Genomic DNA, 12,230 nt, shown 5'->3' with positions numbered 1-12,230 from the left:
AAGATGTGTTATTGTTTTATTTCCTAATTTTTATTGGTATATTTATTGCCCTATGTACACTTGTTAACTTTGGCTTTTTTAAAGACCGAGGGAGCAATAGGTTATGCATATTGGGTCTGCACAACATTGCAAGATAAAAGCAACAGAGAAACAGAGCTGTACAAGTACAACATCCTCCAGATGAATGCTATTCCAGCAGCACAAGTTGTTTTGAGTAAATACATAGGTAAGGTACCTATCACATAATGGCAAGATAACTGAATAACTATTGAAATAATTTAAAGAATTTTTAAAACCAATTCATTCCAAATTAAATAGTAGTGTTAAGACATGAATTTGCCTTTTTTTCCCCCAATGGCCAAGCAGTCTACTTTTTAAACTTAAGGGCTTTTGAAAAATGATGAAAATTGCTTGTTACCTAATAATTCAAGATAAAAGTGATTTCCAGCCAGGCACAGTGGCTCACACCTGTAATCCTAGAATGCTGGGAAGCTGAGGCAGGAGGATCACTTGAGACCAGGAGTTTGAGACCAGCCCAGGAAGACCATTGTCTCTATAAAAAATAAAAAAATTAGCTGGGTGTGGTGTTGTGTATCTGTAGTCACAGCCCCTTGGGAGGCTGAGGTGGCAGGATTGCTTGAGCCTGGGAGTACAAGCTATGATCTCACCACTGCACTCCAGCCTGAGTGACAGAATGAGTGAAACCCTATCTCTAAAAAAAAAATTAATTAAAGAAAAAGATAAAAGTGATTTCCTTATTATAGAATATGTTTTAGAGCCTAATGGGCTTGAGTTGCTGTTGTTCTAGTCTCACTATTTACTTTCTCTACAGTGTTAGTCCAAATATTTTTTTTTTTTTTTGAGACAGAGTCTCGCTTTGTTTTCCCAGGCTAGAGTGAGTGCCATGGCGTCAGCCTAGCTCACAGCAACCTCAAACTCCTGGGCTCAAGCAATCCTTCTGCCTCAGCTGCCCGAATAGCTGGGACTACAGGCATGCGCCACCATGCCCGGCTAAGTTTTTCTATATATATTAGTTGGCCAATTAATTTCTTTCTGTTTATAGTAGAGACGGGGTTTCACTCTTGCTCAGGCTGGTTTCGAACTCCTGACCTCGAGCAATCCACCCGCCTCAGCCTCCCAGAGTGCTAGGATTACAGGCGAGAGCCACCGCGCCCGGCTTAGTCCAAATATTTTATTTCCCCTAACTTCTGTTTATTCCTTGGAAAGTGGAGATAATACCTGGGGTGTAAAGTTGTGAGAATTAAATGAGATAATACACACGAAGTGCCAATCCCAATTCCTTTAGCCTCTCCCTTTAACACCTGATTTTTTTTTCAAGATATTGGAAAATATCTTTAGGTTTAGGAAATTAAAAGAATCAGGAAGTTTGATTAACCATCTATTGTAATAACTTTCTGTCTTCCTTAATAAAACTACTGTTGGGTTTTAATCTTTGGTCCACCACTTAGCCATGACTGAAACCTTGGGCATACTACCAAATTGGATTTTTGTTTTCTCATCTGTAATACAAGAAGGAAAGTATCTGTTGCTTAGGGATTAAATGAGATGATTTATACAAAATATTATGCAGAGTACTTGGCATAGTCTGATGCTCAAGAAATGTTATTTCATCACCCTTTGACAAAATTCTAATGAGGAAGCAAGGAGTTTAAGCAGGAATTCTGATAGCAGTAAACATTGACAGTTAAATAATATGAAGAATCAGATAAACTATAAAAAATAGGAGGAAAAAATGCCTTATCATAGATATTGAGGGGATTGTCATACTATTCATGCATTTAGCCTGGGACACTGTAGTAGAAGACAAATAATTTACAAACATCAGCACTTTAGGAAATTATCACATTATGCAGTATGTCAAATGAATGAGTCTAATAAGTACCTAGAGCTGAGGAAATATAGTTTCGGAAATTGTATTGATGGGTTTCTAGCCATGTACAGTGGCTCACACCTGTAATCCCAGCAATTTGGGAGGCCAAGGTGGGAGGATAGCTTGAGCCAGGAGTTTGAGACCAGCCTAGGCAACAAAGCAAGACCCTGTCTCTACAAAACAAAACAAAAACAAACAACAACAGCAACAACAACAACAACAAAATTTTTAAAAATTAGCCAGGCCTGGCAGGGAGTGCTTATAACCCTAGCTATTTGGGAGGCTGAGACAGCAGGATTGCTTGAGCCCAGGTATTGGATGGTACAGTGAGCTATGATTATGCCACTGCACTCCAGCCTGTGTGACAGAGTAAGACCCCATCTCAAAAAAAATTTTTTTTATTGATGGGTTTCTTTCTAGAATGGGTACCATTTGTAAAAGTACCCTTTACAAAGGGTACCATTTGTAAAAAGATTTACCTCTTTACATAAAGAGGTTAATCTTTAGCTTTCTGAAAAATTTAGATGCCTAAAACAATGAATAAATCATTCTTTAATAATTAATTGTAGTGAAGTATTTAACTCTGTAGTGAAGCCAGACCATATGCTCATTTAACAAATTCAAGTATATGTACTTGGCCAAAATATTAGAAAATCAGAAGCAGAAAAAAGAGAGGGGACCGAGAGAGAATGCAGACCATCTCTCGTCTGTTCTACTGAATGTTTGCCTTTGTGTGAGTGTGACATGTGAAGGCATGGATCTCCAAGTACTCATTTTGACTTAATTATGTGACCCTTTCTTTTTATGACTTTAAGAACTTTTCACGAATAACTTTTACTATGTGATTTTTACCTTATGCTTTGACATTAGAACCTAACATGTAAGGTATGACTACACTGCACCTTGTTAAATAATTTAGGGGATTTGAAGTCTTACTTCTCCATACTACTTTTAAGTAGATTATATTATATGTATTTCTTTCTCTATTGTACCTTAGTAGATACATGTTAGTTTTTGATATTAAAATTACAAAATACTGCATTGAAAATGCCTAAATCATCTTCTGTTTCTAGTGTACAATGCCGACTTAATTATTTGTTAAAATACATAGATTAGGGCCGGTCGCGGTGGCTCATGCCTGTAATCCTAGCACTCTGGGAAGCCTAGGCAGGCGGGTTGCTCGAGGTCAGGAGTTCGAAACCAGCCTGAGCAAGAGCGAGACCCCGTCTCTCCTATAAATAGAAAGAAATTAATTGGCCAACTAATATATATAGAAAAAATTAGCGCATGCCTGTAGTCCCAGCTACTCGGGAGGCTGAGTCAGAAGGATTGTTTGAGCCCAGGAGTTTGAGGTTGCTGTGAGCTAGGCTGATGCCACGGCACTCACTGTAGCCTGGCACTCACTCTAGCCTGGGCAACAAACCGAGACACTGTCTCAAAAAAAAAAAAAAATACATAGATTAGGCTAGAACTACCAAGAGAAACTGTTACTATTAATAAATTTAATCACAGGAAAGCTTAAGTGATTAGCCAGAGAACTGAATTTCCTTATAAATCTCATGACTAGTTTTAATGTGAGCTTTAATTTCAAGTTATTATACCTTTGGGAATAAAAATGTTTAAGCTTTAAAACATAACTGGACACCATATATAACTATTAAATATTATTCGGTAATTTAAGAGAGTTATAAAATAATTACTAGCATACAATATTCAGGATAAAATTAGCTCAGTATTCTTAACAATGCCAGTAATCTTGGGAGGTAATCTGGTATTTAAGATACTGAAAAAATTGAAAATAAACTAATATTTTATGAACGCACCAGTATGCATATGTAAAGTAAATATAATTATGGATTTCCAGAAAGAATTCAGAATTACGCTCCAGCTTTCACAATGTTGGGCTACTTAAATGAACATCTACAACTGAAAAAGGAAGCAGCAGATGCATACCAAAGGTAAACTATATTTAATTGCAATATGATTGTTATCACTTAGCTTTTTAAAATTTAGTCTCATTTTCACGAAGAAGGTACTAAATAGATGTTCTGACTCCTTTCCTGATCTTTTATTGCATGTTATTATTACATCTTAGAAGGTAAAAATTTTAAGTTATATTTGGTTTCTATTGCAAATCCTGGGGTGGGGGTAGGAGGGCATGGAGAAATTGAGAGAGAGAGAGAAATTGAGAGAAAAGAAAAGAAAAACAAAACAAACAAAAACCCTTCAGATTTTGTTTGAGAAAAATCTGTCCCCTAAGAACTTGTCTAGCTTTATTAGGTGTGAGCATGTGTTCAATTAGACAAGAAATGAGAACATTGTGATATATTTGTTTGAATGACTTTACTATATACAATATATTCATTTAATTAATATTTGTTGAACTACTATGTGCCAAGCAGTGTCCTTAGCACGGGCAGTTAAACAGTGAATTAAAACTGCCAGAGACCCTGTTGTCACAGAGCTCATGTTCCGGAGGCAAGAGACACATGATAAGCTAATAAACATCTGTGATGATAAAAATTGCTAAGAGTGAAAGTTAAAGTAGGGTAAAGGGCCAGAGAATGTAAGGACAGGAAGTAACATTTCAGATGGGTTTAAGAGGCAGTGCTAAGGAGGCAGTTGAGGCCTAATTTGAAAGAACTGAGGCTACAAGCCATTTGTTTATTTGGGCAGAAGGAACAGCTAGAGCAAGTGCTCTGAAACAGGAGTGGACTTGGCACATTTAAGAAACAAGAAAGCCAGTGTACTAGAATGGAATGACCAACCTGGAGAGTAGTAGGAAATGAAATCTACTTAAAGTTTTATTCTCTGCAAATATTAATTGGTACGTGATAAGAAAGTAACTATTGATTTTATGAGTAACTACTAGATGAAAAGTTAAAAGACCTGATTTCCTAACCTCTGAGGCATGTTATTGTCCTAAATCTAAGTAAATATTTGGAAGAAGGCTTGCCAGATGAAAAATACATGAGATGTTCCAAATGCTTTGCCATATCCTTTTATGGATCTCTCTGTAGTTCAAAGGAATAATCACTAGATGGTACTGGAGGCTGAATAATCAAGAAGTTATTTTTCCAGGTATATGTGGAAAGAAGTTTATGAAAAACTACAACTTTTTTTCTTGAAATATCAATAAATGTACCCGTAAACTTTGTAACTATGATAGAATGTAACAGTGAACAGGATTTTTAAATGGAGAAAACTAGGCAGTAGGGTACTTGCTATTTTTTTGCATAGAGTTATCATTACAGATATTGTGTATCTGACATTTGTTACTAATTAGGCTTAAAATGACAACTCCATAGTCACTTCGATATGTACACTCTTTCTTGACTGATCACCACTGCTGTTTTCTGTTTTAAGCAAATATTTGAGGCCTGAAAACCAAAAATTAGGCATAGATCTAAACAGGGATATACTTTTAATCTCTGGAATACCGTCTTTTAGGCTTCTGTAGCAAATTTTTGTTTTTCTTGCAATATCAGGGGGATAAAAAGCCTATCTTGGATATTTTTTCCCTGGTGAATTCTCTTTAGACAGAAAAGAAGAAAAAAAGCTTACTAAATATCCAGCTCTTTTCAGTTGTTAAGACATTTCCCTGCTTGCCCATAGGGAACTGAGCATGAGAAGGAAGTACATGTTGTCAGTGGGTTAGAATATTTATTCTAAACCTTGAGGGACTTATGATGAGTTGTTCCCTTCCCTCAACTCACTTTTCTTTATATATTTTTCTGTATGTACAGGCAAGGGCACATGAAAACACTCAATTTCCTGTCTACCTGACTCAAACTACTAGCTTATAAATATTTTCAAGAGTTGTTTCTATATTTCCAAATATGTTAAAACTTAAAACTGTGACATAGTCGTTTCCCATATTTAGATTTTTGGACTGTTCAGAAGTAAAATGTAATAAGGGATTTCACTTAACTAAGAGGTCATTTTTATGTTATTTTCCCTTCAATCTAAAATCTAAGTATATTTAAGTGCTTTTGTGGGACCAACTTAGTAAAATATGAATAAGCTATTAGAACTAGCATTAAAGAATTGGTAAAATTAAATAAAGGGAAAAAATCTGTAGATTCAGCTACAGGGAAGGGTGAAAGAGTGTTATTGCACATAGATAAACTAAAATACCTTGTTCTTTTTTTAAGGGCAATTTTGTTGTTACAGACTACGGAAGATCAAGATACTAGTAATGTTGCAAAAAGAAATTATGGCAGATTATTATGGTAAGCATATTTTTCCCCATTAATTGTGTGAATCTATTGAATTTTTCTGATGAAAGCTGTAGGACGGCTGAGGTGATGACCAGTTTGCAGAGTATCTAGAATAAAGTATCTGTTCTTTTTAGTTTTGATGTTTTGTGTAATGTAAATGTTTTAGAAGAAAATTTGTACCTTCCGTTCAAAAAAGGTTATCTTTTTTTTAATTGGTTTTTATTATGAAATATATTAAATATGCAAACATGTAGTAAGTAATAAAATATAGAGCATAATTTAATGAGAAGTTACCACTCAAATGTAACATCTAAGCAAATTCGCTCAGTTTGCTTCAGGTTTCTTTTTCAAAGAAAAAGTTACAGATAAAATTGAAGCCCCCTTCTTCAGTTTCATTCTTTTCTCCACAGAAGTCATCACATTCTTGAAGATAGTGTTTATTTAAAGAAATACTTTTAATGTACATATGTATCTATAAGCAATCTAAGATAGCCCTCTTTCCTTTATCAAAATATTTATCAAAATTTGAGTTTATTGATTTTGTAACTTCTTTCACCTTTATAAAACTTATTTTAGAAGCAAAGGTTGCATGTATTTTTAGCTGCTAAAAATATGAAGATTTCCAATAGCACATTAAAAATAAAAACAGTTCAGCTGCGGGGCATGTGCCTGTAATCCCATCTACTCAGAAGGCTGAGGCAGGAGGATTACTTTACCCCATGAGTTCATGACCAGCCTGGGAAATGTAGTGAGACTCCATCTCTTAAAATAAAGAACTCTGTAAATTAAAAAAAAAAAAAATTAAAACATTCAGATTATAGTGATGGATACCAGAAATAAAAATCTCAAAGATAAAGTGTTTCTGTTCAGATGATGGTAGCTGAGCTTATCTAAATTCCCTTCATGTTTAAATAAACAAAACCAAGTTGTTTTTCTATTATTAATAAGGATTGTACTTTAGTATCATATATTATAATACAATTTATATATTTTTTCCCTATTAAACACAAAAAATAATGTATAATTTGTGTGTGGAATTTTAGTGTGTCTAAATATGCTCTCCAAAAAAAAATGGATGTGTATATAAACAGTTTACCCAAAAGCTAGGTGTGATCCTTACTAGGCATTTTATAAATTCTTAAGCTTGTCAAAGATGCTAGAGCTATACTAATAGGATAATACTTAACTAATACATTAAGCTTAAAAAAATTAGAATTCTCTATAAAAGTCAACTTGAAATTATTTTTATAATTCTGGATTTTAATGAAAATTTGTTAACAAAAAGAGACATATTCACATATAATCTAAAAGAAGCAAAGTGTGTTATTAAATCCCCCTAGTACATCCTATTTGTAATATGCCTTCTAGTTTAATATGTCTTTTCTACAGCTTTAATACTAGTAGATTATAGCTTACTGAATTGCTACTATAAAAAAGGAGGTGCAGGTGAAGTTATTAAAATTGCTTTAGTGTAATTACATCTCTATATTTTGATGATGCAAGTCAAAATTACTTTTGATATTACAAATAAGTTGTGTTTTGTTTCCTAGTTCTATTGGTGAATATGATAAAGCTATCAAGGCCTTTAAGTCAACGCCCCTTGAAGAGTTAGAAGACATCATAGGATTCGCGTTGGCTTTATTTATGAAGGGGCTATATAAAGAGAGCAGTGAAGGTAGGTATATTGTTTGAAGCTAAAGAATACATCTCTTCTAGAGTTGAGTAGAGTTTAATCATGATGAACTTACATGTAGAAAGATGTAATATTGAGATGGCCTGGAGATTGCAATGTTTATTAAAATCTGACTAGTCATCAGGAGCGACATAAGACACTTTATGATTATAGTAGTGTTATGAGCTGAATATTTTACAGATGAAGAAATTGAGGCCCAGGATCACTTATGGCAGATATATGAGTTAGTATTTCAAAGAAGGTGTTTACTACCCTACACTGCTTAAACATCAATATCTGATGAATGAAGACCTCAATCATTGTTATTAATAGATTTTGATTCCTCCAAAATGGCAAATGAGTATATTTTTACATATATAGACTTATCCCATATGTGTGCAACTCATTTACGTATCTACTGTTTGATGGAGTTGCTGGTTTGCATATGGGAATTTTGGTGATATCTCAGTGGCTGCAGGCTTCCACTGAAGGCCTAAGCTTTCACTTAACGATAGCAACCTAGGCCTCCCTACAGATTCTAAATGTAGAATTTGAGGTTTGTCACATAGTAATCTTAATGATATCTGCAGCAGCATCTTGGAACAGCTAAACCAAGTTAGATTATTATAAAATTTTACTCTGTCTGCTTGAAAACAAGAGAATAAACTGATAAAATTTTACCTAAACCTTACTAAAAAAATAGGATTAGGAAAGGAAAACTCCTACATTTGTCAATCAGGATTGATTTATTTTTTCTGTTTGTTTCTTTCCAATTCTGCATAACAGCCTATGAAAGAGCCTTGTCTATTGTTGAATCAGAGCAAGACAAAGCCCATATCTTGACAGCTCTGGCAATAACAGAATATAAACAAGGAAAAATGGACGTAGCCAAGACATTGCTATTTAAATGGTATGTATAATTGACATCAACACTTAATGCTACCAGATACTTACATATTTGAGTTGAGATTTGAAGCAATGTAAAATGAAGTTCTTAATGTCTTAGGAACTTTTGGGCAAACAAAAGGGATTGGGCCCACCTGGTTCTGAATTGATAGTCGCAGGTATAGCTAGAGATAGTGGTTTAATTCTTAGTCCTGGATCCATCCAACCCTTCAAAACCAAACTATACTCTGTTGTTTATTTTTATTATATACATTTTTAAAAGAGTAACTGATTACCTGATCAGTAGGCTCTTAAAATTTTAACGAAGGCATTTGAAACTGGCTTGTTCTTTGGCCTCTTGGATTCCCAGAGAGATATTTTCCTCTTCCATTTTCAAGTTAACCTGTTAAAAAGTTCATTTAAAAGTGAGTTTTTAAAAAAAATTATACCAATTGAACTTATAACTGTTTCTGTGTTTTTAGAATAAGTTAATAAAATAACTGACTGTGATGTCTGTTATTTTATATAGTATTTTTTGACTTCTTGACCTTTTTTTGAGAAACTTAACTTTAATTCCTTTAAAGGCAGTCGATTATTAATATATGCTGTTGGATATAGTGGTCCTCAGTGAGGGTTTTATTGGCATTTTGAATGGTACAAATCCTCATAGTACAGAAGTGCCCTCCCATTGTAGGACTCTAATATTCCTACTCTTCACCCATTAAATGCTAATAGCACTCCTCAGTCATTGTGACAGCCAAAAACTTGCCTACATAACTGCCCCATCCCCAAAGGTGGGGAGCTAGGAGAGATGATTAGATGGTACTAGTTGAGAACCACTTCTGTAGGATAGGCTTTACATTTGTTTATTGATTGTGGTATTTTTTTCCTATCCTGCATTATTAAAGTCATTTCCTTGCATAATAAATAAGCAATTCTTTCTTCTCTTTGCTGTTTAGGGAAAACCAGTCAATTTAAAAGAAAATCCTGTCACTTTATATGGATACATCCTTGTAATGTGTATCTGTGGCTACATACAGCATGTTCAGAGAACCCAATTTTGCAAGTGTTTTGGTGACAAGAATTATATATGTTAAGGAGTACTACAATCAATAGCAAAAGTATCTCCACATTAGATGCAATTAGATTAGTAATTCTGAAAATTAGTAATTAGTAATTAGTAATACTGAAAATAGTAACCAAAATCAGTTTGAACATTGGTGGAAGTGGGGAAAAAAATAATAAAATATAATCTTTCTTTTTCCCCTTCCCCTACATGAAGAAAAACCTTTACCTTCTATTTTACGTTGTTGGATCTAGGGCTAGGTTTTTTTTTTTCTGATCTGGGTTTCTTTCTTTGTTTTTGGTTCTTTGCATGTCATCACCCAAACTTAACATGATCATCTACTTCCATTCTCTACTCCTTGGCATTCTTTTCTTCGACTTTCTTTCTGTGAAAAGTTCATTGTTACCTATTCTTTGATCTTGTTTGCATTAATATATTGAGAACTGAGTAGTGTCCTAGACATTTATTTAAGGGAAATAGGAGTAGGTTTATTATATAAGGGAGAAAAAATCTGGTTACCAAACTCAGAGACTTTGTGGTATTAAATAATCACATTTGTAAAATCCCTAGTACATGGTAAAAGACAACATGCAGGTGCTGAGCATTCAGCACATGTTTGCTTTAATATTGGGAAGTAGTCATTTCACTTAAATTAGATTTTATATATTAGTAAGTATTACAGTAGATAGGTTTTCCCTTTTGAGCCAAGGCACAAATTAGAATTTCTTTTTTTTAATCAATATTGGAATTTATATTTTACTATTTGCCTTTTTAGTTGTACCAGTTGACAATGTGATTATTTATATTGATAGAAATGACACTGCCTAACTGACATACTTCCATATTTGGACTCCTACATCTGTTAATTCTTATTATAAACAGAGTTCCTATGAATATTTTAAGTAAGCTATTTACTCCAGACCTACCTATGAAAATTCATGTTTTCATACCTGTTGGTCAAAATTAAGTGCAAAACTCTTTAATTTCCCCCTTCCAAAAATAGTCCAAAGACGTAGTGGTAGGTATATGATATTTTGTAATGTTATAAATATTTCTGTTATATTTAATGAACTATATTTAAAAAGTTTTTTAAAGTTCCTTTGTTTTATTGCAGTATAAAAGTTAATAATTATTAGAAACATTATTAAGTTTGTAGAGAGCTAAGGTTTTCTTCATTTATATTAACAAGGATTCCTAAACATTATTGACTTTTAATGAGGCTAAATCAGATTTCACAGTTGAAAAATGAAAAAATATGTTAGAATTTTTTAAAATGCCAGTATAAGACATCTATGATTTTGCATGTACACATTCAAAGTTTAAATTCTCCTACATTATAAAAATACTAAAGAAGATAGTGGATATAGAAACAATTTGTATTTATTATGGAAAGTGCTGGTTTCAGTACCACAGAGCAGTAGGACAAAGCTTTATTGATTGGGATGATAAAAATCTATCTTAACATTGAAGAGATTCTTTTTTCTTGGTTATTGGTACATTCTAAGATTTTATTGAAACTCAGTAGCTTAGCAAAATTGTTCTAATTATTTACCTAGAACTGAGACCCAAAGACACTGATTTATGTTTGTTTCTAAAGCTTAGATATAATGAACAAAAGAGCAATTTGACTATTGTTGCTCTGAGAAAGGCCACTAATACATTTAACTGCTTCAGATGATCAGGGAAATTGCTGTCTCTAAACACCAAAGAATTTGTTTCTATATTAATCTTTTTTTTTTTTCCTTTCCATTTTTAGGGACAGAGTTCCTAAAAAGAGAAAGAGAGAGTTCCTAAAAAGATAAAGAGTTCCTAAAAAGAGAGTTCTGTCTCCCCAGCTAGAGTGCAGTGGTACAATCATAGCTCACTGTATTCTCAAACTTCTGGGCTCAAGCAATCCTCCCACCTTAGCCTCTGGAGTAGCTGGGACCACAGGCATGTGCCACCATGCCTGAATAATATTTTAAATTTTTTGTAGATGCAGGTTCTTCCTATGTTGTCCAGGCTGGCCTTGAACTCCTGGCCTCAAGTGGTGCTCTCACCTTAGCCTTCCAAAGTGCTGGAATTATAAGCATGAGCTACTGTACCTGGACTGTTTCTATATTAATCTTAAAGCTGGGCTTAGTTTGGTGAATCTTTAAGTAAATTGCTTTTTATACTAAGCATTAAATGTTTTAATAATCACAGATAAAAACTTAGTGTAGTCATGACTGAAAGGTAATTTGCAAATGTATTTACAGCTCTATCTTAAAGGAACCAACCACAGAAAGTCTTCAAGCCCTGTGTGCACTAGGGTTGGCAATGCAAGATGCTACATTGTCAAAAGCAGCACTTAATGAGTTACTGAAGCACATCAAACACAAAGACTATGATTATCAGAGGTGCCTTCTTACTTCAGCAATTTATGCACTCCAAGGCCGCAGTGTGGCAGTGCAAAGACAAACATCTAAAGCTGTTCACAGGTAAATTCTGCGTTTGTGAACTTGGGGCCTGATTATA

General features: G+C 33.9%; 1 protein-coding gene across 2 annotated transcripts in view; it reads left to right on the top strand.

The window, feature by feature from the left end:
* Positions 1-12,230, top strand: part of SKIC3 (SKI3 subunit of superkiller complex) — an 86,161-nt gene that overhangs the window by 41,417 nt on the left and 32,514 nt on the right. For both annotated transcript variants that reach the window (XM_076008195.1, XM_020290175.2), the window contains 6 exons: positions 85-226; positions 3,756-3,849; positions 6,046-6,123; positions 7,662-7,786; positions 8,570-8,693; positions 11,972-12,193. In XM_076008195.1, coding sequence (XP_075864310.1) covers positions 85-226; positions 3,756-3,849; positions 6,046-6,123; positions 7,662-7,786; positions 8,570-8,693; positions 11,972-12,193 — 785 coding nt within the window. The remainder of the gene's footprint in view (positions 1-84; positions 227-3,755; positions 3,850-6,045; positions 6,124-7,661; positions 7,787-8,569; positions 8,694-11,971; positions 12,194-12,230) is intronic.

Source organism: Microcebus murinus, chromosome 11 (genome assembly GCF_040939455.1).
Source record: "Microcebus murinus isolate Inina chromosome 11, M.murinus_Inina_mat1.0, whole genome shotgun sequence".
Classification (NCBI taxonomy): Eukaryota; Metazoa; Chordata; class Mammalia; order Primates; family Cheirogaleidae; genus Microcebus; species Microcebus murinus.
This window is presented reverse-complemented; position numbering and strand designations above follow the sequence as displayed.